The sequence below is a fragment of the Pithys albifrons genome, chromosome 4 (assembly GCF_047495875.1).
Source record: "Pithys albifrons albifrons isolate INPA30051 chromosome 4, PitAlb_v1, whole genome shotgun sequence".
Classification (NCBI taxonomy): Eukaryota; Metazoa; Chordata; class Aves; order Passeriformes; family Thamnophilidae; genus Pithys; species Pithys albifrons.
In genome coordinates this window covers 25,231,375-25,256,806 of record NC_092461.1, presented here as the reverse complement: position 1 = coordinate 25,256,806, position 25,432 = coordinate 25,231,375, and the positions used below count along the sequence as shown (strand labels likewise).

General features: G+C 44.8%; 2 protein-coding genes across 6 annotated transcripts; one reads left to right on the top strand and one right to left on the bottom strand.

The window, feature by feature from the left end:
* The first annotated feature begins 1,867 nt into the window (after positions 1 to 1,867).
* SNRNP48 (small nuclear ribonucleoprotein U11/U12 subunit 48) lies at positions 1,868 to 9,726 on the top strand. 2 transcript variants are annotated; one of them, XM_071553690.1, is made up of 9 exons: positions 1,868 to 1,944; positions 2,031 to 2,144; positions 2,255 to 2,315; positions 2,800 to 2,874; positions 5,472 to 5,660; positions 6,567 to 6,688; positions 7,117 to 7,232; positions 8,368 to 8,529; positions 9,480 to 9,726. In XM_071553690.1, the coding sequence occupies exons 1-9, from the start codon at positions 1,894 to 1,896 to the stop codon at positions 9,517 to 9,519; spliced, it is 930 nt and encodes a 309-aa protein (XP_071409791.1). In that variant the 5' UTR covers positions 1,868 to 1,893; the 3' UTR covers positions 9,520 to 9,726. The 2 variants fall into 2 exon arrangements, with proteins under 2 accessions (XP_071409791.1, XP_071409790.1); XM_071553689.1 differs by having other exon boundaries at positions 8,365 to 8,529.
* Positions 4,076 to 20,457, bottom strand: ROPN1L (rhophilin associated tail protein 1 like). Of its 4 annotated transcripts, none has more exons than XM_071553692.1 (7): positions 20,356 to 20,457; positions 17,782 to 17,939; positions 15,060 to 15,183; positions 14,727 to 14,888; positions 13,599 to 13,774; positions 11,296 to 11,382; positions 4,076 to 5,984 (listed from the first exon to the last, which is right to left on the bottom strand). In XM_071553692.1, exons 2-6 carry the CDS (start codon positions 17,910 to 17,912, stop codon positions 11,319 to 11,321), a joined length of 657 nt encoding a protein of 218 aa, XP_071409793.1. In that variant the 5' UTR covers positions 17,913 to 17,939; positions 20,356 to 20,457; the 3' UTR covers positions 4,076 to 5,984; positions 11,296 to 11,318. The 4 variants fall into 4 exon arrangements, with proteins under 4 accessions (XP_071409793.1, XP_071409794.1, XP_071409795.1 ...); XM_071553693.1 differs by lacking the exon at positions 4,076 to 5,984 and adding an exon at positions 5,991 to 7,378; XM_071553691.1 differs by lacking the exon at positions 4,076 to 5,984 and having other exon boundaries at positions 9,826 to 11,382.
* Between the last annotated feature and the right edge of the window lie 4,975 nt (positions 20,458 to 25,432).

The window sequence follows — 25,432 nt, the reverse complement described above, 5'->3', positions numbered from 1 at the left end:
GCATTTCCTCAAATCCATAAAGGACAGAAAGAAAAAAAAAGGCTGTATTTTTTGATTGTTTCATGCTACCAGGAATTGAGTTTTTTTAAAGGAAAAGAAACTCCCTAGGATAATTTTGAATCACTGAAAACATTTTTTAGCAGAGAAAAACATCTGTTCTGATTTTTATCAATTTAATTTATAAGTAAACAAAACCAAATTGTTGTTTAATTTTTACTTTTGAAAAAATCTGCTTGGTATTTTTGTTGAACCTGACTTTCACAATTTTGGAAGAAATGGTATTTTGCAGTAGAGATAATCAGAACAGTTTTGCAGAGCTGTCCTTATTACTCTTTTGATAAAATATGCTAATGTCTTATAGGATGTACTCCAGTAGGGCAGCTGGGAAAGTCTTCCCTACAAGTCTCCTCTGTCATATGAAGCCAAGGATCCTCAGGCAAACATAGGCAGCAAATCTCTCAAAGGGCTAAAATCCCAGCTGAGTCTCAAATTCACTGCACAGGAGAGAAAGGGCTGTAATCTGCTAATGCAAGCAGATGTACAGGAGCTGTCCTGGCAGCTACATCTGTCATGCTGCCTCTCCCCCACCCTGCTTTAACAGACCCACTCTTCCTTCTAGTAATACGCACTTTGCTCAGATATGACAGAAATAGGCAAGAACAAACGTCAATAATGTGAAAGTTATTCCTTGAGATAGTTCTGCTTTCCTCATCCTACATTACAGTTTTATTGAGTCCCAATGCTCCCCCGGCCCCCAGGGTAAATGCCCTCAGAATCACGGTCCGCAGCAGCCACAGCTCCCCCACACCCCGACATCCCTGCGCTCCACGAGCGGGAAAACACATCCCCGTTCTGCCCTGCTCCTTATGGATCCCCTCACGTAGCCTGGGGCAGGGAGGCTGCTGGAGGGCCTAAGTCTGGCCCTGCATTGCTCGTGCCCGAGAGGGAGTCGGGCATCGGGGGCGCGGTGGGGTCGGGATGCACCTCCTGCCCCGCCGCTGTCAGGGCAGCGCTTTGGGTGTCCTGTGGCACGATCCGCGCTCAGGAAACAAACCCTTGCGGTGGGCGGGGTGCGCTGCGGGGCGGGGTGCGCTGCGGGCCCGGGTGCGGCGAAGGGACGGAGAGCCGCAACTCCTCCGCCTCTCGGAGCCAGGCGGCGCAGCGCCGTCCCGGTGAGAGCCGGCAGGGGCGGTGCGGGCACGGGATGGTGCGGGCAGGGGCAGTGCCGGTCCGGCCCGAGCTTTGCTCAGGAGGGAGCCAGGTGGGGACCCATGGCACAGGGTCTCGCCGGTCGCCCGAACTTTACGTTACTATACATTTTAAAACAAACACAGGCATCAGCATTCATTGGTTACAAATGACGTCACTTTTCTATTAATTCCCATCAGCCCGCTATTTGATGGCTGCATCCCTCGCTTCCTGTGCCAGCCGCTCCGCGGGCGCAGCTTTTCCCTGCGCTGGAGCCCGGGGGCCGTGTGGAGCAGGTGGTCCATGAGCCGCGCTCGCCCACTGCCGACACTGCCGTTCCCGCAGTTTCCTGCTCAGCCCTGCCCACTGCACTGGTGGCTGTCGCCTGTACAGCCCGTCCATCCTGGCATTACCTTCCTTTCTCCTGGAAACAAAAGCAGTTGCTTAATCGTAACTCTCCAGCTACCAAATAACAATTACAAACCAAAACAGACACTAACAAAACCAACTGCTCAAATCCTGAGGGGCTCGTTGCCCCGCCTCGCCTCCTCCAGACTCTCCTGCCGTCTTCCCTCCCGGAATCCGCAGCGCCGCCCCGTGCCGGGAGCGCCCCAGCACACGTGGCACCGCCCCAGCACACGTGGCACCGCCCCAGCACACGTGGCACCGCCCCCGCCGCCGTCACGGGGCGGGCCCGGCGCGGCCATGGCGGAGCGCCGGCTGGGGCGCAGCGCGGTGTGGCTCGGCGGGGATGCGGTGAGGCGGCGGGGGCGGTGGGGACGCGGTGAGGCGGCGACGCGGCGGGTCCGGCCCCGCGGGGCTGACCCGTGTCCTGTCGGCAGGTGGAGTGGGTGCCGTGTCCCTACGACGTCCATCACCGCGTGCCCCGGGCGTCGCTGGAGAGGCACGCGGCGTCCTGCCGGCTCCGCAGGATGGGATACTCCGCCGAGGAGGAGGTGGGAGCTCCGCTCGGGACAGGGCGCGGGGCCGGCGCTGCTGCCCCGGCGGTGCCTCCTGCCCGGCCGCGGGCGGCCCCGGGTCGTGACCGAGCGCTTTGGTCCCGCAGGCAGAGATGTACGACTCCAGCTTTTTCTACGGGAACGGGAAGGTGCCCACCGTCGCGATGGGTGAGGACAGCGGGGGCGTGTCACACACAGTCGGGCTGAGCGGGGAGCTGGCCTGGCACACAGGGTGCGGGGCTAAGGACACCCCACGGCTGCACATCCCACTGCCTTCTTAGCCGTAAACTCTCCAAGGCTTCCTGAAAACCCTGAGTGTTTCTGTCAGTAGGTTTATTTTCTCAAATTATCATTTGTTATTTGCTTTAATTTACCCTTTTTAGACTTCTGTCACTGTGTATTTCTACTCCATATCCCTGTAACCCAGAAATTCTTCTTTTTCTTTTCTTCCCCCTCACCCTTCCCTCATTTCAAATACGGAATACATTAAAATTGTATTTTTAGTTCAGATGTTCCCTTATACATCAATAAAACTGCAATATTCTGTACCATACCATAAGTCTTATGGTGGTGGTTGGGGAATAGACTGATATGATCAAGTACTCAAGAACTTGATGTAAAAGTTCTTTGATATTTTTTCCCCTGCCTGCAGATAAAGATCTACAGTTTCACATTGTTAAGCAGGCTAGAGCTCAAAGTGTGAAGGAAGGCACAGGCTACAGCGAAGGTAAGTAAAAAGCAGATACTAAGACAATGAGAGCTGCTCTTGCCTCCTTCCTTGCAGCTTCCTTCATTCCACTGTGAACTGCTGTGAAGAATTTATTAATTCTTAATCCTTCTTCCTTTGTATATCTTGGAGCATAACTACTTTCTATATCTGGGGCAACTAGGTAAGAGAATTTGAGTCTGTTGTGCTCACACCTAGTTATGTTCAGGACTGGAAAAACAACACTGCAAAATTCAGGAGCTTCTTAAAGGACTAGTCCTCTGCTTCCCATCCCACTGCATACCCTTTACTTTCTGACTGCATTTCCCTCTGTTCTTTGTGGCCCAAACCTCTTCTAATGGTCCCTCCAGCCTTGTTCTTCATGTATAGTTTTGTATAGGGATTAACTGGTAGATGTGAGCCATGTGGGCTTGTCTGCTGCTCCTCAGATCACAACCCAAACAACATGCATATTACTATGTTGAACTGTTTCAAGACTATTCTAAGAAGTTGTATAAGAACTATGCTGACATGTCTGAAAATATGTTGTTGTCCTTTGCCACGTCTCCAAGCTCATTAGCTCCTCTATGTTTCATTTTTTGCTGGGTTTTGTGACTAGCGTGGGGACCAGCTTAAGACTGAGAGTCTTCAAAAATTCAGACAAAGGCAAAGTAGAGAACTAGGGCTACCTGTAGAACCTGTAGAGCTGCAGCATGTGGTGGTTGAGAAATTACTACAACACTCAAAATATACAGCATTTACTCTCTGTAGCCTCCTAGTTTGTTAAACATGTATGTGCAGAAGGAAAACTGCATTTGTTCAACTTTCCTGACAGTGAAATACAGTAGTGCTTGCGCAGGCATAGTTTTTTATCTTGTCTTTGTTTCCCTGGTATAGCGAACAGGCTTGGGAAGAAGCTTTCATGGAATGGGCACTGTATTTGGAGCACACTGGGTGCATTTCTTCTGGAGGGAAATGGTAGCTCATTAATTTGACACAAGCACATCCAACTAGAGAACAGATAAACCCTGTAGGAAGTGGTTCATTGCAAAGATACACCGTTAGGCCACTAGATGCCAGCGTTCACTGTCCAGTTTTCCCTGCAAGCTTGCCTTTCTCCAAGGGTAACACTGGGGGTGGTTTTTAAATTGTGGCATCTTGATGTACTGCAAGATTTGCTGACTTGGAACTGGTTGTTCAATTTAAAGCCTTTGGCAACAGAAACAAACGAAAATAATTTTTTATTGTAAATCTTCTTTTGACTAACTGGATCACAGGAAGTGATTGTCTTTTGTTTTTGTTTGGGGTTTTTTTGTTTTGTTCTATTTTCTTAATTCTAACTATGTTTAGAATATTAGCGTAGCAGAACAGGAAAACTGGTCTTAATCACAAGTCATGAAATTCTTGTAAAATCACAAGCATGTTACTATTGGGACATTTTTATGGAGTTCCACTATCCCATAAGAACAGTGCATTTTAAAAACAGATTTCTAGGTTTTGTGTTTAAATCATTTGCTCATATTAGAACAGTTGTGGTTTAGGGTCCAAGTATAGTAATGATGAAATCTTGTATTTTAGGTTGGTTTGTAGAGTTACTGTGGCTCCTCTCCCCCTTCTTTGGTGTCTTTAGTGAAAGAAGGATGTAAAAGATTGCCCAGCTTCTGTGATGAGCTAAATCACTTAGAGAAGCACTAGCTTTGCTGTTGTGAAGGCTCCTTCAAACACCCTGTTTTATCTGTTGGCTCTTCTGCCTCTAGATGTGTGGGATTGTGCCTTGCAGGGAGAAAGTTGTGTTGTGGGGGGTAGAATTATGGAGAACAGGTCAATGGTTGCTGGAAATGTTAATGATTTTGAATAAAATGCTTTTTTGCAGGCAGTATCCTAGAATATTACATCCTGTATCTTTAGGGAAGTCACTTTGCTGCTGTTGCAACAAATTGAGAATAGATTTAATTGTTTGGAGGGATATCTGTTTTAACTATGGCATGGGTAAAGTGAGTACTGGGTTCATCATTCAGGGAAAGAGGAATGTGCAGGCAGTGTGTGTGTTTCCCTAACTTTAAAGTTAGTTATCTGAACCGATGTGGAGCACTTTGAAAGTGCCTTTTAGCTATAAATTCCCATGGCAGTCTATTACAGAAGCTCTGTAGAGAAGGTGGCAGTGTGAGTGAGACTGATTTGCACAGTGGCCAGTTAATCTAGTCTCCTAGAACATTTCATATTGGCAGAACAGGTATTTTGCAGCTAGTACTTTACACAACATTTTAGAGTAAAATAAACCCACAAGTTAGAGCTGCAGCCTCTCTTGCCAAGAGTGAAATTGATGGGACAAATACAGAGTGTCATGTTGATCTAATCTAGTATGATTCCTTCCTGTATCTGTGTAAGCAGTCAAGAACAGCTTGTGTGGGCCTCGGGAGGGATTTGGGCCTTTTTTTTTCCCCCTTTGAGCAATTTTTATCCTTTCAAATTAAGAAGGTTGAAATTTCCTACAGATATTTAGAAGAAGGATGAAAACAGCCTGGGGGATTACTGCATTGTTTGTTTGTTGAGCTTCTTGGTGTTTTCCTGTATAATTATGCAAGTTTACTGACAACAGCTCTCTGTTCACCCTCCAGGATCTTACTCATTACTGCCTGTAGAAGTTCCTCAAAATCACAAGCGCTTCATCTGTGACCTGACACAAGCTGATCGCCTTGCTCTTTATGATTATGTTGTTGAGGAAACAAAGAAACAGAGGTCTAGATCGCAAATAGTGGAAAATGACAGTGATCTCTTTGTGGATTTAGCAGCGAAAATCACCCAAGGTTTGAAGAACAATCTGTTGTTAAATTTTTGGCTCAGAACTTTCAGTTTGTCCAGTTAGATGAGTTTTGTTGAAAGCCAAACAAAATTGGCTGTGCTCTTTTTCCTGTGGAAAGCATCCTGTTCTTAAAAGCCACAGCAAAGACCTGGCATCAGAAAACACGAGTTTGATGTCCTTTAGGATGTTTTCCTTCTGGGAAAGCTGCATTGCTCTGCTCTTGGCACAAGTAATGTGTCCCTCAGTGGATAGATCTTCTGTCTTTGCTGCAACTGACTTCAAGTTTCTTAATGTTGCCATCTTACTGTGCAGCTCAGAACAGTATTTGCTGTAAGAGATGATGAGATTAAAGATCACAAGAGTAAAAGCCGAATGGCAAAGGTTGGCAGTTGTCCAAGGGGAGCGAGCTCTTGAGCGATATACAAATGGGTGTATTGGACAGACCCCTCTCATCCCTCTTTTGAGTCATGCCAGTTTGTAACTGTACCAAGTGCAGCATAAGCATCTGTGTCAGCTTGTGGGCTCTGCTGTGCCTACGAGGTAGGAGACAGTGCTTGTCATCTACAGGAGTAAATGCTTTTCACAGTCTGGCCTCTGCAGTCTTACTGTAATACTGGCTTGGAAAATATGACCCATATTTAGTAGGTGTTTGACCAAATTTCCAGCCCAATAGGTTTGGATCATAGGAGACTGAGATGACATGTTTCCATGGTGGCTTTTTAGTCATGTAAACAGCTAGCAAGAAGGTGGGAGAGGGAGGGAGCCTGTGCTAAATTCACAATAGTCACTAAATACTGGAGAAACTTAAGAATACAGTATATTTAACGTTCCTGAAAGTACCAGACCTGCATACCTGCGGGTGCTAATGTCCTGCTAATAACCATTTGTTTTACTTCCAATTTTTGGCTAGATGATAGTCAGAAAGGCCCGAAGTCCCATCTTGAAATTCTGGCTGAAATGCGAGATTACAAAAGGCGGCGGCAGTCATACAGGGCTAAGAATGTTCATATAACGAAGAAGTCTTACACTGAGGTGAGCTCTGAAAATAAAGGCTTTTCTGCACAAAAGAGCTTATTATATATCAGGATAAACAATTATATACTCTTTTAAAGGCAAAGAATGTGTCTCTCTCCACTTCTTGTACTCTACTTTATCATTGTTGCAAATTATAGAGGTGTATTTTTGGGTTTTGGTTTGTTGCAGCAAGTCATAAATAACAGGAGCATTTCTAACTGCTAGGTTTTGAATGTGAAAATGCCAGCAAGATTTAGTTGGCTATTATAAAATTGTGCTATTTGCATTTATAGTGAAACATATTTCTGCAAATAAGACTTTCCATTCAAACATCTGACCTACAGGGTTTGGAGGGGCTTTTGGTTTATTTTGAGATGATTCCTTTCTAGTTGCTAGTTCAGGCCACTACCACAACATGTCTGTTTTTAACATATCTTCATCTCCAGGTGATTCGGGATGTGATTGGTGTGCATATGGAAGAACTCAGCAATCAGTGGCAGGAGGAGAACAGGTTGGATAATGCAGAGATATGTGAAGGAGGGAAGTCGAAATCTTCAGGAAGGTATGGCACAGCTGACAGATTCTTTGGGCATGTGCGCAGACTGAAGCCTGTAATTTTATCTTATCACCTTCTATAGCATGTACCAACCTTGTGTGAGACATGCACAGTTTATTCTGTACTAATAAGTCTTGCTTGAGAAGCTCTGCCTGCATGGAGGATGGGGAAAAATTAGTATTTTTCTTTCAGGGTTAAGTGGGTAAGTTGCAATTGAGTCAGGTGAACAGGTAGTTTCTGGTGGAGCTGGGGAACAGTGCTCCCTGGCCAAATGTATATATATGTGGCAGCTGGGTGCAAAGGGCCACTTGGAAATAAAAGTACACAATTTCTTCCCTTTCCCTACCACATGAAAGGAAATGCTGTGGTAGATATGTTATACCTCAAAGTAAAGGTTTCCGTAACATACTAAATACAGGGAGCCTTTACAGTTCTTGTCACTGCAAGTGCTGCTGTGATAACTGGGAGTGTTTTATCTATACACATTTCTTGCTGTGTCAAACAACACTGCACAGTCTTCCAAACATTTGTCACTGAAATAAAAATGGAATTATGATCTAGTGATAGTGTATTTGTGCCTCTTCAGCAGATCTTTGAGATGAGAATGTTTTTGAAACAAACTAAAAGGTGACACTGTTTCCAGCATTAAAATGAAGGTTAATGGGTGCTCAAGAGCAGTAGAACAGGCTGCCCAGGGAAGTTGTGGAGTTTCTCTGTGTAGCTTGTGCTAGGTGACTCTGCCTTGGCAGAGGTCCCTTTGAACGCTAACAGTTCTGTGACTCTGTGAGGTCAGGCCTGCTGGGTTCTCCAGCTGTAGGTAGCAGCTTAAGGCAGATAGTTGAAGAGTTAGGGATTTAAAGCAAAATAGAGTGAACCTTTTCTGCTGCCTTGTTTTATGAGCAGAGGGGCAGAGTTGGTAAGAAATCCCTAAATTAAAATAGCGTTGTGAGACGTGCACATGTGCAGAGACTTTGTGCCTCTTGTGGGAGGTGGTGTATTTCCAAGAGAGATGGAGAGGCTTAATGAAAGATACATCCTCTGTCTTACATCGTTAGTAGGTCATTATACTCCTGGTACTGAAAACAACAGCGACTCTGAAAGTATTTTTGTTGACTAAAATCAATAATCTTTTTTCCAGAAGGGAAGACAGGCGGTCAGCTTCAGTGGACTCACGGCAGTCTGGGGAAAGCAGTAAGGACACTGAATGCACCAGACACAGGAGAGACACCAGCAGGAGTCCAAGTAAACGAAAGAGGAGTCGTGAAAGAGGCAAAGACAGAGACTCTCGGAGAAAAAGAGAGAGGTGAGGATAAACAGGGACAGCTGACTCCTGCTTCTGAGTCAGGCAAGCTCACCCATTGTCTGTGAGAATTTAATGCAGAGAATGAGAATATCTAGTCCAGTAAACAAGCTAGGTTAACCTCATATGCAGTATGACAAGTCAGCACATGAGGCTACCGATCCTAAACGAAACATGCTGTGAGATCATAAACTGTGATCCAGACTTGAGAATTTACTCTCACATCTGAAAGGTGGCACTTCCAACAGCATGTTGCAGGACTAATACAGTACTGTCAGAGGCTGCTTTACTCCTTTATCAACATGGTAAAATGGACAGTATGTCCCTCATCGACAGCAAAGTGTTTTTCTCGTGTCTAATGCTAATTTCTGCCCTAGTTAGCACTGCAACTTAGTAAGTAGGATTGTTTCACTAATATGCATATACATACAGTCATTTGACTAGCTTCTCTGTGATAGGTGCTTCAAAACAACGCTGTTGCTCTTCAGTACTTCTGGACATAATTTTAAGCAAAAGAAAACAAATCTAGGCCACATCTAGTACCATCAACAAGGACAAATTTACATCTGCAGGACCATAGGTGTGAGGGACCTATGTTTAAGCAAAGACTTGGGTTGTTGTGCAGAAGAAATGCTGCACTGTCCCTGACATGAATGGGTAAATGCTGTTAGCTAAGTTCTTGGATGGCAATGATTACTTCTATCAAAGCTGGCATCATGACACTGTGATGCCATTCATCCTAAACTAACTGCCATTCTAGCACTGCATGACAAGGCTTTGATTAAAGCAGCATGGGAAATAAACTGTCTTAAAGTAGTTTACTTTCCTTCATTACAAGAGAACATGACTGCTTATAATGAGAACTTTCCATTTTCCAAATTGCTTTTTTTTTCCCTTCAGACGCTGTGAATCTGAGTCTAACAGCTCACACAATGTTTGTGGTTTTGTTTCAGGGATGAAGACAAGTATCACAGCCACAAAAGAAGAAAGTAGAAACCTGATCATTTTGTTTGTCAACTTGGACAAGAACTGTTGTTACTGTTATTGTGCCAAGGACAGTAATGCTGTGCACGTGACACTGGTGTTGCATCACAGCTGTGCTTGGATACAAAAAGGTTTATCAGAGTGGAAGCAGCATATAGCAGAAAACATGTAAATCTGTAACATTCATGCATCTGTTAATAAATTATATTGATTTTTCATATATTTGAGTTTATTCTGATAAGTTTGAAGAATAAAACCTGTACTAATTGGCCTTGCTGGCCCGTACTGGATACAAACACAGCTAATCCCTGGAGTTCAGGATCAGTTACAAACAGAAAAGGCATGAAGAGAGCTCCCCTCCTACCTAACATTGTCACTTCTGGGAGCACTGTTCTAGGCAGACAGCACTTAAGCGTAATTACAGCATGTACCAGAGGGTATATGTCACAGTTCTCCAACAGGCTAAAACATCAACTGCAGGTAGTGGTAAACTGACAATAACATGAGAGTTACTCAGAAATTTCTGATCAATGTTATCTGGCAAGGATGATGAGACTACAACTCTCCACAGAAACTAGTGCGGAGGCACCAAAGACATTTGAAATATTGCTAAGTATCATATTCAAACACCAGGGCCCTATCCCTTTCCTTCTAGCAATAACGAGGAGGAGTTCCCATCCTGTGGGCCAACATACAAGTGGTAGTGACACAAGTTGATAAAACAGACTTAATTCATGCATCCATCTCTCAAGATACATATTAAGAGTGTGCACTTCTGTTAATTTGTCACACACTCTGCTTCAGCAAGGTGAGTCACCATTAGCCAAGCTTCTTGCCTCAAGGAAATAAGCAGCTATAAAAGAACAAGCTTGCAGATCCATATTTCCTACAACACTTTTCTGTTTGATCAAGGGGGCAGGAGATGGCACCACATGTGCTCCTATTTTTGGCCTTCTCAGTCAAAGGGAATCTCCAGTTTTACTGTATCCTGTTTCATACCTCAGTTATTTCTGCAGTTAAGTGTAATTATCTGCCATTAAGTATGTTGTCTAGTTCTGATGGATTTAGGCATCTGTATATGCTACTGGAGTTCAACTCAAAGCCAAACAACCCTGTGTCAGGTGTTCCTCACCTACATGACAAATGCAATAGCTTGTCCTGTCAGAGAACAAGACATATTTTAAAACACATCCTTAATTAGACAAGTTCATCTAAGAATGAAAAAATGGATCTAAATTCTGAAGGGGTCCTAATTAGAGGGAAAACAGTATGGACCCATTGCAGTGCTTGGGTTGATTTCGTCTACCAGCTCAGCCACAGGGTTCTCATTAAGTTCTCTTTCAGCAGGGCATGGTAAAACAGTTTGTTTAAACAGGATGTTCAGGCAAGCAAGGTAATCAAAAGACCAGCTGTATTTGTATGAGTCTAAGTCAGTGCTACTGGAAGCATAATGAGAAATGCTCCATTTATAGCTGTCCAGTCTTTAAATTTCATTCTGTGTTTTACCTTCTTACAATTGCTTACAAAATAGGGGAGAAAGGTCCATAACAAAATAATTTCTGCTCCATATAAGTAGGTAAGTGAAGGGATTGCTCCCTAAGTGTGGGCATCAGTATTTGAGAGGCAGGAGAACAGCATAACCATGTATTCAGTTAACATCCCTTGAGGGGTCATTTCAAGAGTGGGACAAAGAAAAGGAAATGCCAGAGAAGAAATGTGCAAATTATAGTACTTTGAACATGAATTATTTTCTTGAACTTATTTATTCCTTTTTTTCCCTCTCACCTCATGCTGAAGAGTAGAGTTGATCAATAAAATATGAAAGTTGGTGGCAAAAAGTGTCTGATCAGCACCATGCCATTCTGTTGGTCACTGGAAAGGAATAAATCAAATGTTTTAGAATGGCACCTTAACATGGTAAATCCTAGTGTGTTGGACAAGATACACTTTAGGGTTATATGAATTGCAAGCAAAAGTGTGATTAAAAAGTGGTTCTTACTAAGAATCATAGAATTGATTGGGTTGGAAAAGACCTCCGAGATCAAGTCCAACCCTTGGTCCAACTCCAGTCCCTTTACCAGATCATGGCACTCAGTGCCATGTCCAATCTCAGTTTAAAAACCTCCAGGGATGGTGAATCCACCACCTCTCTGGGCAGGCCATTCCAATGCCTGATGACTCTCTCTGGAAAGAATTCTTTTCTGATATCTAACTTAAATTTCCCCTGGCAGAGCTTGAGCCCGTGCCCCCTTGTCCTATTGCTGAGTGCCTGGGAGAAGAGACCAACCCCCACCTGGCTAGAACTTCCCTTCAGGTAGTTATAGAATTGTCAATCTGGTAACTAATGATGAAACAATTTATTTGTATGTTTGTGTTTTGGAGCTTCCATGTACTTGGAGCTCACAGCAATCTTAAGTGTATTGGGTTGCATGGCATGGGGGGTTTTAGAGGGGGCTGGGACAGAGACTACACTGGTGGCTTCTGTGAGCTTCTGACAGAAGCTTTTCCCAGTTTGACAGAGCCAATTCCTGCCAGCTCCAAGATGGACCCGCCGCTGGCCAATGCTGAGCTTACCAGCAGTGGTGGTAGCAACTCTGGGGTCACATGTTTAAGAATGGGAGGAAAAAACCTGCAACTGCAGTTGGAAAAGAGAGGAGTGGGAATATTTGAGAGCAACAGCCCTGCAGACACAAAGGCCAGTGAGGAAGGAGGAGAAGGAAGTGCTCCAGGTGCCAGAGCAGAGATTCCCCTGCAGCCCATGGTGAGGGAGCTGTGCCCCTGCAGCCCATGGAGGCCCATAGGGGAGCAGAGATCCATCTGCAGCCCAGGGAGGGCCCCATGTCAGAGCAGGGGGATGCCCAAGGGAGACTGTGACTCCATGGGAAGCTCGCACTGGAGTGGCCTCCAGGCAGGATCTGCTGCTGTGGAGAGAAGAGCCATGTTGGAGCAGGTTTGCTGGCCAGACTTGTGACCCCATGGGGGACCCACACTGGAGCAGCCTGTTCCTGAGGGACTGCACTCCATGGAAGGGACCCATGCCGGAGCAGTTCATGAAGAACTACAACTCACAGGAAGGATTCAAGTTGGAGAAGTTCCTGGAGGACTGCCTCCCACAGGAGGACCCCACACTAGAGCAGGGGAGGTGTGTGAGGAGTCCTCCCCCTCAGGAGGAGGGAGCAGTTCATCAGTGTGATGAACTGACCACAGCTCCCATTCCCCATCCCCCCTGTGCTGCTGAGGTGGTGGGAGGAGAAGAAAACAGGGAGTGAATTTGAGGAGGAAGAAGCGAGGGGCTGGGGGAAGGCATTTTAAGATTGATTATTTCTCATGATTCTACTCTGATGTGATCAGTAATAGATTAAATTTATTTCCCCAAGTCGAGTCTGTTTTGCCTGTGACAATAACTGGTGAGTGGTCTCTTCCTGACCTTATCTCAGCCCATGAGCCTTTCATACATTTTCTCTTCTCTGTCCAGCTGAGGAGGAGAGTGACAGACAAGCTTTGAAGGGCACCTGGCACCCAGCCAGGGTCAGCCCACCACACACAGAAAGACCAATTCCAGACAGATAGTAGGAAGAGTAAGTGTCTGTACACAAACATGCTACGTAGGCAGAACTTGGAGGGCAAGCCTGTTTATGGACCTTTTTAATTTGGTTAAAGTGCACTTTGTGTGACCTATGTGTGACTATGGATAAAATGAGAGAACTGCCAGTCTCTCTGGTTTATGACCTATGTTAAAGCAAAACAGCAGCCCATAAGATGCGGCTGGTTCCAGAAACAGTAATATACAGATGATATATGCCTGTGTATAATTGCATCCTGCAGGGAAAATTATACCACCAGAAAGTGATTTCAATATTTCAGAGAAAGATGGATAAATAACATTTTATCTTTTAACAGTTCAAATGAGGAAGCTGACAAAAAATAACTATGTACACATTTGATTTAATCTTAGTCAACCCTTATTCCTGTCATCATGGCTACACCATGTCTGTCTGAAGACAGGCTATTCACCTGAAATTAAAGGTTTATGGAAAACCCAGAGGTGATAAAACACATTAGAATTCCAAGCACGGATTCCTACTTACGCTTCTTCTTTAATTTTGTGGAGGAATGCTTCAGCTTCGTCCTCTGGTACCTCTCCATCAATACTGGCCAAATATGAATAGAGGAATGAGAATGTTTCAAAGGGAATCGGAGCTGCTCCACCTTCTGGCTCACTTGTCAAGATTTCACAGGCATGTTTCATTGAACTCAGTAAGGACTGCAGGGGGTTCAGCCAAAAAACGAGAGAAATATCAGAGCCATGAACATCCTTTGCATACTGTGACCAAATCCACACTGTTAGTCACTAAAAGTGAGAGTAAATGAGATGAAGGTGTTATCATCATTACCTATCTTTAAAGCCCAAAGTTAACCTCCAGTACAGGTCCAAGGATGAAAACAATAATGAAGTTCTAGAGACAGGAGTAAAAAATACCAGAATAAAGGAGCACAAACTAAAAGATCATGTGGGGAGGGAGACTGGAATGAAGAAATACACCGTTGAAACAAACAAACAAATAAATAAAGATATACACACACAATTGCATCTCCAGGCCAGGTCAACATTCAGGGTTTCCAGATATTATAACATTCTCAAAATATTATTTTGTATGTATGTTCTTTTTAGTACCACTTCTTCCCTTCTGTAGAAATCACTACAAGTATTATAGTTTATAATAACATCAGCTTAGTGCTTTCATTCTGTTGAAATGTTCTGCTGAGATTTTATTACTGACATTAAAAGACTTAAATGTAGATTTAGTAACATTAACTGCTGCTGCGAAAATTTAATTGACTACACAATCAATCAAAAATTGGTGCTTTAATTTCTCCCTCCAGTTCTCTTCCATGGACATTTATACTGATGCTGGACATTTACACTGATGCTGTCAGCATCATTCCTCCATGACCCCCTCTCTCATGGTCGAGTTCCCTACAGATGTGCTTGCTCTTCTACTGCCATCCCAGTCCACTGAGGACTTCGCCATCTTTCTGTTTAAGTTCCCCTGACCAAAATCTGATGGGGAAGTAAACATGCAAGCCACTTTGCCAGGTGCTGCAAAAGCAATCACCATTCCCCAAATCCCTTTGCATTAGTTGTTCTATGACCTTATATATGATCACAGACAACCATTTGTGTTTGGATCCAAGGGCTCCTGTTGTGAACATACCTCACCAAGCATACTGCACCCAAGTGCCAGAATTTTCATCCATTCCACCTCTGCACCAAAATTGTCCAGTTGCAGGATAGCTTCCAGCTGTTCCTCTGGCAAACACAAGTGCTTCCATTTTTCCTTTAGTTCTGCAACAGTCACCATGCCTTTGGGAGAAAGCTTTAAACAAAATCATGGTACCACAATAAGAACTTTGAAAACCAGAATGAATCAAAGAACACAGAGCTTCCCCAAAATTCATCAAATACTTGACAGTCGGTCTCCCCAACCATCTCCAACACATCAGCATTCCTCAATAGTATTGTGCATTTCATAAAGGCCAGTTTCTACCTTTTTATGCAAGACTTTGAGGAGTCCAGGAGTTAAACCACCATCTGTTTCCACTGTTGCAGAAGGCATTTCCACCCTCTCCTTCACAGGAAGGGGCTCACCCTTTGACAAGGCTGAAAAATACCTAAGTGAATGGGAAGAGCAACACATCTCAATGCCAAAGGCTATTACAAACTGCATGGAAGTAAATGCTCTTACAGTTCATTGAAAGGACCCACAAGCTCCTGCACAGGAGCAGCAGCACTCGGGAAGCTGCCTGCATGAACAATTCTCATCTCCCCATGGCCAGACGCCACCTTTTGTTGTAGCAGAAACCACAATCTTTGGATTTTTTATGATATCCCAATAATTCTTAAGGTATTTAACTTATTTTGTGCACGATTTATTGTTCTTTCTGGCAAAGGCAAAGAGTGATTTCTTAACATCACAGTGTGCTTCCAAACCAAATGCAGGATTTTCCCACTTGACTGATGAGAACCTGAGGGCTTATCTGTTAAACATTCCCCTCAAACACTACCCAAAATGCACATCTGCCTATTCATGCTGATCTCATCAACATTTCTGCTATTTCTGTCCAAAATAAAATTTAAGAGTAGAGCAGAATGGGCATTAGAGGCACATCCTTTTGATTATAAGGCTGCCACAGCCTTAAGTGCAACCACCCCTGCCATAATTGGCCAGCAATTCTGAACTCTGCATGGAAAACTCAGATTTCATTCAGGTAATGATAGGTCTAATGTTAAGAGTTTCTCCACTCATGCTGCCTCATCTGCCCTGGTCACCCACCAGGCTATCCCATGCTGTGCAAATACTTGCCAAAATGCACAGCATGCAGCACTGCAGAACTACATGAGTGTGACTGTACAGAAATACATACACTGTATGTATGTAGATTACAACACCTGGGCTGCTTTTCAGCCAGATTAATTTCCCCATCTGATTATTCACAAGGACAAGCACTACAACACCAGCAGCACATGTGAAACCACAGCCTTGCTCTGCTTTCATAGAATCACAGAATCAGTTGGGTTGGAAGAGACCTCTGAGATCATCAAGTCCAACCCTTAATCCAACCCCACTTTGATTGCTAGATCAGGGCCCTGAGTGCCACATCCAGTTTCATCTTAAAAACCTCCAGAGTTGGAGAATCCACCACCTCCCTGGGCAGGCCATTCCAATGCCTGATTACTCTCTCTGTAAAGACCTTCTTCCTCATATCCAACCTAAACCTCCCCTGGCAGAGCTTAAGCCCATGCCCTCTTGTCCTACTGTTGGTTGCCTGAGAGAAGAGACCAATCCCCACCTGCCTCCAACATCCTTTCAGGGAGTTGTAGAGAGTGATAAGGTCTCCTCTGAGCCTCCTCTTCTCCAGGCTAAACAACCCCAGGTCCCTCAGACTTTCCTCATAGAACTTGTGCTCCAGTCCCTTCACCAGCCTTGTTGCTCTTCTCTGGACCTGCTCCAGCACCTCAATATCTTTCCTGAATTGAGGGGCCCAGAACTGAACACAATACTCAAGGTGTGGCCTCACCAGTGCTGACTACAGGGGAAGGATCACTTCCCTCATCCTGCTGGCCACACTATTCTTGATACAGGACAGGATCCCATTGGCCTTCTTGGCCACCTGGGCACACTGCTGGCTTAAGTTCAGTTTCCTGTCTTTGTGTGACTCCCAGGCACAGATCTTGCTCTGCTCACCAGAGGGGTGTGTGATCAGCAGCAGCCACCTACCCATCTACGGGAGCTCCTCTTAAGGCAGAGGTCGGGGTCTGGCCAGTGGCACAGCCATGGCAGTGTCACATTGCCCCTGCTCTCACCAGCCCCACGTCCCAGCAAGCTCCAGCTACCTGGTGACTCCTGCTTCTGACAGCTGGGGCAAGCTCACTGCGCTTCCATCACCCACAGGTACGCCACACCCCATCTCCATCACGTTCCTAAGAAATGCTGTGCCATTTTAAGATGGTCCCAATGCCTTTCTCCAACACTACAGCTGTAGCAATTCAGCTTCAAATTATTTTCTCTTTTACAGACAAGCCAGAGTCCAGCTTGGCTTTATTAACAGCCTCCCCTCCCTCATGTACACAGTATAGACATTTTCCAATTTCCCCAACTAAGAACATTACATAGAAACCTTTCAAGAGCTTCCCCACAAAAACTGTAGGACAGGAAAAAATTATAGTAAGCAAATGAGGTAAAAGTAAAAAATTAGAAGTTAAAGAAAAAAACATTTAAACATCTTAAATCAACATTTTAGTGAGAGATTCATTACATGGATTATCACTTAAAAGTTACAACTTTTCAGGCACTTTTTCCAGAAAGAAAAAGAACAAACCTAATTAAGCTTAAGAATTAGAAAGTTATTTTCTAAGTTTCCATTTCCTTTAAACACCAAGAGTTAAATCTCACACAGGAGGAAAAAACCAAACAAACCCAAAAAGCATTGGTCTTCAAGACAGAAAAACTAGTAACAAAAAAGAAATTAAGATGCATTTCTCTGTATGGAAATCAAACTATTTTGCAAGTAAGACATTCTTAAATGTCAAGGAAATGGAAAAGAAAATTTTAAAAAGATTACATGCTACATTCGTACACAGAAGTGTGTATGCAATATACATGTTGATTTAATATTCAAAGCCAGCTCCACTGTACAATAAACAGGAGCAGTGAGATTTTGTGGATCCCCATGTACAGCTCTCCATTTTTAAGTGCACATGACACTTACGCAGCTGCCCACTGCAAAACATCACGAGGCTGAGTCCTAATAGCAGCTTTAGTAAATTGCTTCAGAATGTCAGGTAGCTCTGGGGGGATTTTGATCTGCTGAGCACAAAACATGGGTTCTGGAAGAGGCATGGTCAGTTCGTGTTCAATCACAAGGACCTGAAAGAAATAAAACAGCAGTTCACAGACACAGAATGTGAGTGAAAAACTGTGTGCACATGTGGGCAAACAGTGCTGCTTGTCCCCAAACTCCTCCAATCCTACCTGACAGTTGGGGCTGCTGAAGAAGTGAGAGACTCAGAAAGGTCTGAGTCTGTCAGATGAGCACTGCACATCTCTAAAAAACTCTAACCTGGTGGCAACACCAAGTAAAACACTGGAGCTTAGACACCAAGCACAGCTCTGGGTGAGAAGAACTACTACTTTAACAGGTATCTTTTCAGTAGTTTTAAACTGGTTTTTCTCCTCAAACCTACCACAATACAAATTTGTAAAACAGGCAGTCCAGACAAGTCACACCACACATACCAAGGCAAAAGACAGCAATGCTGACAACTCACTACTGCATACCCAGGAGAATATTTTCATTTTTATACAGGAGTCAGAGTATGCAGGTGACCAAGTTTTTCCTGTGTTTTTGTATTCAAAAAATGTCATAGCAAAAAGTTACTAATTTGTCCTCCTGGCAGGCTTTACACAAAAAAATTACAGTGATGAACAAAACATTCACGTGTGCTGCAACCACACATTGCACTTTGCTCATACAGCTCAAGAGCTGTATTTGTCTCATTCAGGATGCAACCCATTTGTTGCAAGGAATTCTGTCTTCCAGGATCCAAAAGAGGTAGGTTATTGTATGGTACTTCTCCCATTCAAATGGGGTGCACTTGGTGGGAAATCTGTGTACTCTCCTCATCATTTCAAGGACAAACTATGCCCTATTTAAGTTGTTTCGGCAACAAGAACTGAAAACACATTGGTTATTTGCAGAGAGGAGCAGTGAAACCAACAGCATCAAGAAAGGAATCAACATAACAGCATCCTCTATCCCTTTAGATTATTTTAATTTTTAAGATAAAAATAAGAGCACCTGGCAGGTGGCTTTCTCCCCCATCATGTAAATTTTCCTGGATTGGAAAAAACAATTAAAAGTCAGTGATGGAGGAAATGGGACTGCTGTGACTCAAGGCTCCTTTGAGGATCAAACCATACTTAGAACTTTATTTCTGGAGAAAAGCAGACAGAGTACAGCATCTTCACCACTCCAACGCAGCAAATTTGCATCAGGGACAGACTTCAGAGAGTACATTTAATTACCATATTGGTCACGCATGTTCAGTAATGATTCAAAAACAGCTCTAACCAAGGAACTGAAGCTGAAGGCAACAGGTTGACTATTTCAGGATAACAGAAAAACCCTGAGGAAGGAATACAGCTGTGAGTGCATGTGCCCTTGGGAAGCAGTAGAAAAATAAATATAAAAAAAAACAGGGAAAAAAAAAGCAGCAGTGCATGAGCTGCTTTTCTACAGCAAGGCATTAATCACAGAGTCCTCCAGAAGGGCGGAGGGTAGCAGGGACCTCTCAGAAGGCATCTGCTCTGACCCCCCATCCAGCTGGGTCACCTACAAACAGGCTGCCAGAACCATACCCAGGTGGGTTTGAACACCTTGAAGGATGGAGACTTCACCCCCCCCCCCCCCCCCTCCGGCAACCTGTGCCAGTGCTTGGTCACCCTGACAGTAAAAAGGGTTTCCTGATGTTCAGAGGGCACACCCTGTACGTACAGACAATGAAAATGAGCAAAGCAAAGCACAGCCGGGTCAGGCACCCTCTGCACCACTTTGCCATCAGCACTCCCTCAGGGGTGACTCTCACTGAACACAGCTCATCTCTTTCATAGAATCATAGAATCGATTTGGTTGGAAAAGACCTCCGAGATCATCAAGTCCAACCCTTGGTAAAAGGACCCAGTCCATTTCCTAGATCATGGCACTCAGTGCCATGTCTAATCTCAGTTTAAAAACTTCCAGGAATGGTGAATTCACCACTTCTCTGGGCAGGCCATTCCAATGCCTGATTATTCTCTCTGGAAAGAATTTTTTGATATCCAACTTAAATTTCCCCCGGCAGAGCTTAAGCCCGCGGCCCCTTGTCCTATTGCTGAGTGCCTGGGAGAAGAGACCAGCCCCCACCTGGCCAGAACTTCCCTTCAGGTAGTTCTAGACAGTGATGAGGTCACCTCTGAGCCTCCTCTTCTCCAGGCTAAACAACCCCAGCTCCCTCAGCCTCTCCCCATAGGACTTGTGCTCCAGTCCCTTCACCAGCCCTGTTGCTCTTCTCTGCACCTCCTGTTAGCTCTTATTTTCTATTTTTCCCTCGTCACGCAGCCAAATCCAGCGCCAGGTGTTCAGAGCACAGAGCCAAGGCCGCCAAGCAGCGCCCGCAGGCCGGACAGGCCGTTCCGCGGGTGCCGCAGCGCCCCAGCCCGAGCGGCGGGAGGGGGCACGGGGGGCCCGGCACGACCCTGGGAAGCTGCCGGGAGCTCACCCAGCCACCCATCGCCCATCACCCACCGCCTCCGCCGGCCCTGCCCCGGGCTCGGCGCCGCTTCACCTGCCGCGCCCCGTCCCTGCTGCCCTGGCAACGCCGAGGGCCGGGCCGGGCCCGGGAGCGGAGCGGGGAAGGCGGGGGAAGGGGGTTGGTGCTTCCGTGGTTTAAAGTGCAAGAGCCGCATCTGTTTTGCACGAACTTGTCAAGAGCCCCGACACACGACTGAGGTCACTGAGCCTGCCATTAGCAGATTCTCCGGCGACACCAAGCCGGGACGGAGTGTGGATTTGCCGGAGGGGAGGAAGGCTCTGGAGGACCTGGACCGACCGATCAATGGGCTGAGACCGGTGGCATGACGTTCAACAAGAACAAGTGCCGGGTCCTACTCTGTGATCACAACAACCCCAGACAGTGCTACGGGCTGGGGGCAGTGACTGGAAAGCTGCCTAGGGGAAAGGGACCTGGGGGTGCTGGTCAGCACCGGCTGAACATGGGCCAGTGTGTGCCCAGGAAGGCCAGTGGCATCCTGGCCTGTATCTGGAATAGTGCAGAGAGTATCAAAGAGTGCAGACTCTCCCTGTGCTGAGCGCTGGTGAGGCCACACCTCAATTACTGTGTTCAGTTCTAGGCCACTTGGTTCAGGAACGACAGGGAGGTGCTGGAGTAAGTCTGGAGAAGGGCAGCAATGCTGGTGGAGAGTCTGGAGCACAAGTCTTACGAGGAAGGGATGAGGGAGCTGTGGTTGTTCATCCTGGAGCAGAGGAGGCTTAGGGGAGACCTTATCCCTCTGTGCATCTTCCTGACCAGGAGGCTGGAGCCAGGTGGGTTTGCCTCTTCTCCCAGGAACCAGTGACAGGATAAGAGGACATGGTCTTAAGCTGTGCCAGGAGAAGTTGCGATTGGACATTAGGAAGAATTTCTTCACAGAAATGGTGATTAGATACTGGAAGGGTCTGCCCAAGGAGATGGTGGAGTCACTGTCCCTGGAGGCATTTAAGGAAAGACTGGACATGGCACTTAATGCCATGGCCTAGTTGATGTGGTGGTGTTCAGTCATAGGTTGGACTCAATCTCAGAGGTCTTTTACAACCTAATTGATTCTGTGAACACATTAGTACCACATCACTGGCAGAACCTGTAGTGGAGGAGGCTGATTCCTGGGTGCCTGGGCTCCCTGCAGGCCACTGACCCCTGCATGCCCCACATGCCATGAGGATGCACTGCCAGTGAGCAGAGTTAGGGCAGCATATCCATCCTGCCTTTAGCACTCTCGTAACCTCCTTTCCTAGCTTGGATGAGATGTGAACAAATGCTGAATGAGTTGAAAAATTCCCTAAAATCGCATTACTTGCAGCAGCTGCTGCTTTCAAGGACAGGTCAGCTACAAGCAACCTCTGCTGGTCAGCCTCTGTCGTCCTGGACACTCTGGACAGCAGCAGCACGGAGGGTCTGCTGCCACAACTGACAGCATCAGGGCCAGCTTCTCAACACCTGCTGCTCCAAATCTGGCACCACAGGCTATCCCACCACTCCAGAACTCCAAGGAATCACAGTGTCCTCTCTGCCTCCAAGTCTTGGTAGACAGCTACAATCCTCTCCACTGTGCATAAAAACAACACTGGAGGTGATCTGAATGGCATCCTCTGTAAAGACACTGGTGCATCTGATGGTTATAAAGCAGTGCCCCTCCTGTCCCTTCTAACATGGGCTGTAAGTAGCCGGAGCAGTCAAATGAACTTGGTAATAGGATTAGTTGCTTCAGAAAGCCTTCACAAGCCATCGCTCCAAAACAAACTTGGGTGCTCCACGCTTGAAACAGGCCAAAGAGTTACTGCAGAAGCACAGTCTTATTTGAAACCAGCCCTTTTTAATCCACATTATGTCCCCATCAATGAACACGTAAGGCCATGCAGGACAAAGATAGAAAAATATGCAGGAAACATTATCCTGCAGGAGTTTACAGAATGCAATCCAGTTAAATTAATTTCACAATGCAGTTTTTCAAAGGTGTCTAGGGGTAAGAGGTAAAGAGCAAAAATTTCATATTCTCTGTCATCTGCAGTTCTTGGACACACTTGGAACTACCCTAAAAATGCTCAAAAAGTGAATGTCATTTCCTCAGTTCTTCCAGTGATTTGGTCCAGTGCAGTGAAATCATGCATAAAGCTGCCATACCATATTATGGGAAACAGTAGCATGTAGGTAGAATTTTTCCTGCATTTAATGAAAAATTGTGTATTTTTTCAAACATTTCATATGAATTGCAAACTGGTGGAAAAAGCAAAAGGTTAAAACTTCCATATAAAGTGAAAAATAACTGGAAAATAGGATTCCAATTAATCACATGCTGCTCCAGAACGTGCTTAATCTATAAGGGCATGACCAAATTAAGGTTTGTATAAATGCTTACATGGAAGAAAAATTAACACGGCATACTGCATCAAGTAATAAACAAAACTCTGGGGACACACTCCCTGCTCTTTGCAGAAAGAGGAGCACAGACAGTGTTTTTCTTTCTCCTTTGACCCCAACCAGCCAGAGACCATCATATATTTAACTGCTGGGGGTGTGTGTGTGTGTGGGGGAAGGATGGGATCAAAGGGACTAGAACAAAAACCTGCAGTTACGTGAGTTATAACCATTCTTACTATGTAGGCTCCTGATTTATAAGCAGTACCGGATGTATTGCACATTTTCTGCTCATTAGTCCTGTGTTAACAGTATGCAAATAATGTGTATAATTATTCATGTTGGTTTCAGTTTGGCATATTGGCATAGTGTTCTTTTTAAGAAGTCATTTATACTTCAGGGAACTCATTTTTAGCTAAAAGTAGCATGCTTTTCACATGTAATTATATTAAAACATCTACTTAAAGATTACTGTAGCTCATGGATCTATAAGGAAGAAGACTAAAAGAGCATAAAAAAGAGTGGAATAATGTCCGAGATAGTTGGTGAGTAAAAACAAGATCAAGAGATAAGAGGTAGGGATGCTTCAGCTTCAGTTTTGAAGGTTAGTGGTGTAGCAAGAGTCGTTCATTATCTGCAGATTAATGAAAGGTTATTTGAGGAAACTCAGGATTACACAGATCAGTACCGTGGCTGTTGGGTCAACAAAACCCTTTCAACAAGGAAGAAAAAGATCACCAAAGGACAGCGAGAAGGACACTGATGGGTCCTGCTGCAAATCTTGACACAAAGCTATAAAAGGGAGCAAGGCTTAGTTTCTGTTAAGAAAAATTGATAAAGCTCTACAGACACATAGGTCAGTAAAAACTTGAGTGTAACTTCAGTGAAAGAAGTAGCTCAGATTCTTGCTAGACACTATTTCCTTCCCATGCATTTTACCGATTACTCTTATACATAAAGAGTATTTAAAAGTATATGCATGGACGTAATTGTTGCTTTATAGCGGCACTGGGCAATATCAGTTTAGAAATTCTGCAGCCGCTTCCTGCTTCCATGACTGGCTCACAACTAGCAAAAACATCCCACTGTCCTGATTCCGGCCAAGACAGGCTTAATTTCAGCAGTAGCCACAAGGGGGCATGGCTGGGACACGCAGGTTTACCTTCTGTGCCTCCAATTCTCTTCTCTCGCCCGTCGCAGGGAGGGAGAGGGGAATTAGCAAGCGGTGCCTGGTTTGGAGTGGTTTCAGTGGGAAGACTAAATTGGAGAATACCATTCCTAAACCACGACACCCATGCACACTCCATTCTAATCCAGCAGTATTTTTAGAGTCAGCTCATTCCTTACTGAACTTCAGCGGGCCACTTACGCAATTTGCACCTGCTGAACATGGCACACGAAAGTGCAGCTCGGCACTATTTGGCTTCTAATACAGAAAGTGTATCCACTATAAAATAAATGAGTTTTGCAGTGTTCTCGACTTTTGTGAGGCACAAGGAATTCTGTTCACTCTAGTCTCATTTTCCAGGAACACAAATAGCCCTCGAAAGCTGAGTGATTTTGTGATGAATCAGACGAGTAAGGCCAAGTACGACCCCCTCCTCCTCCATCAGATGTCAGACAACTCCAGATGTTTGATTTCTCTTCATAGATGGAGGCAGGGAGAAGTGCCTATGCAGCTTTGGCATTGGCCACTACTCAACAGGTAAGAGATAAAAGCAGGTAAAATAGATAAGCAGCAAAACTGATGTGCAGAGTTGTGAAAGAATCTTGCCCTTGCTCCATTCCTCAGTACTATACTGAATTCAGAAAATTTAGTTTATTTTGGAATGGTATTTGACCTTTGAAAATACAATCTTTTAAAATGTTCCATTATTGGGTAACTTTAATTTCATCATATCATTTCTCAATTTATGGTGACTTCTAAATGAAAAAATTAAAATCAGAAGCATAGCTTGTGGGATAACCATAAAAAGAATTGTTGCTAACCTTAGTTCCATTTCACCTAATTAAGAAATACCAGAGTAAAAGAGCCCTAACTTACCACTATGCTTTGTGAAAGTTGTTTATCTGTTTCAGAAGACAGCTTCCTTTATTTTGCATCCTGAACTTCACTATACTACCAAAATTCAGTTCCTGTTTTTATTATCTGCATAATCACTTCTGCTAAGAGCCTCACTCATAGCCCTGTCACAGTGACCATTCCCAAGGCAAGTAGAACAAGAACAATGACCCTGCCACAAAGAAAATCCAATCTGGATGTAAACGAATGGACAGTGAATTCCTACGAGACAAAATGACACTGATCAGCATGCCCGGCAGTGAAATCAACAAAGCAGTCATTTGTGCTCTATATTTTACAGTTCTCTCAAGAATATTGGGACTGCTGCACAGATTTCTTTGAAGATTTTGACTCAAGCTTAGGGGGAGACAAGAATAGAATGCACTCAGCTGAAAAGTGAGTACTGTAATTGGTGTTGGAGCTGGCATCTTGCCAAGGAAATTATGGACTGAAAGCAGTTATATGTACCAGAGGGTCCTCAGAAACAAAATCAACTTCAGCTTCACCCAGTAGAAAAGGGGGAGTCAGAGAAGGGATGCAGAGTTTTAACTATTTTTAATCAATATAAAATAATCTGTGTAAAAACAGTCAAAGCCATGCTGCAATTAAATTCTTTCAGTATGCAAAAG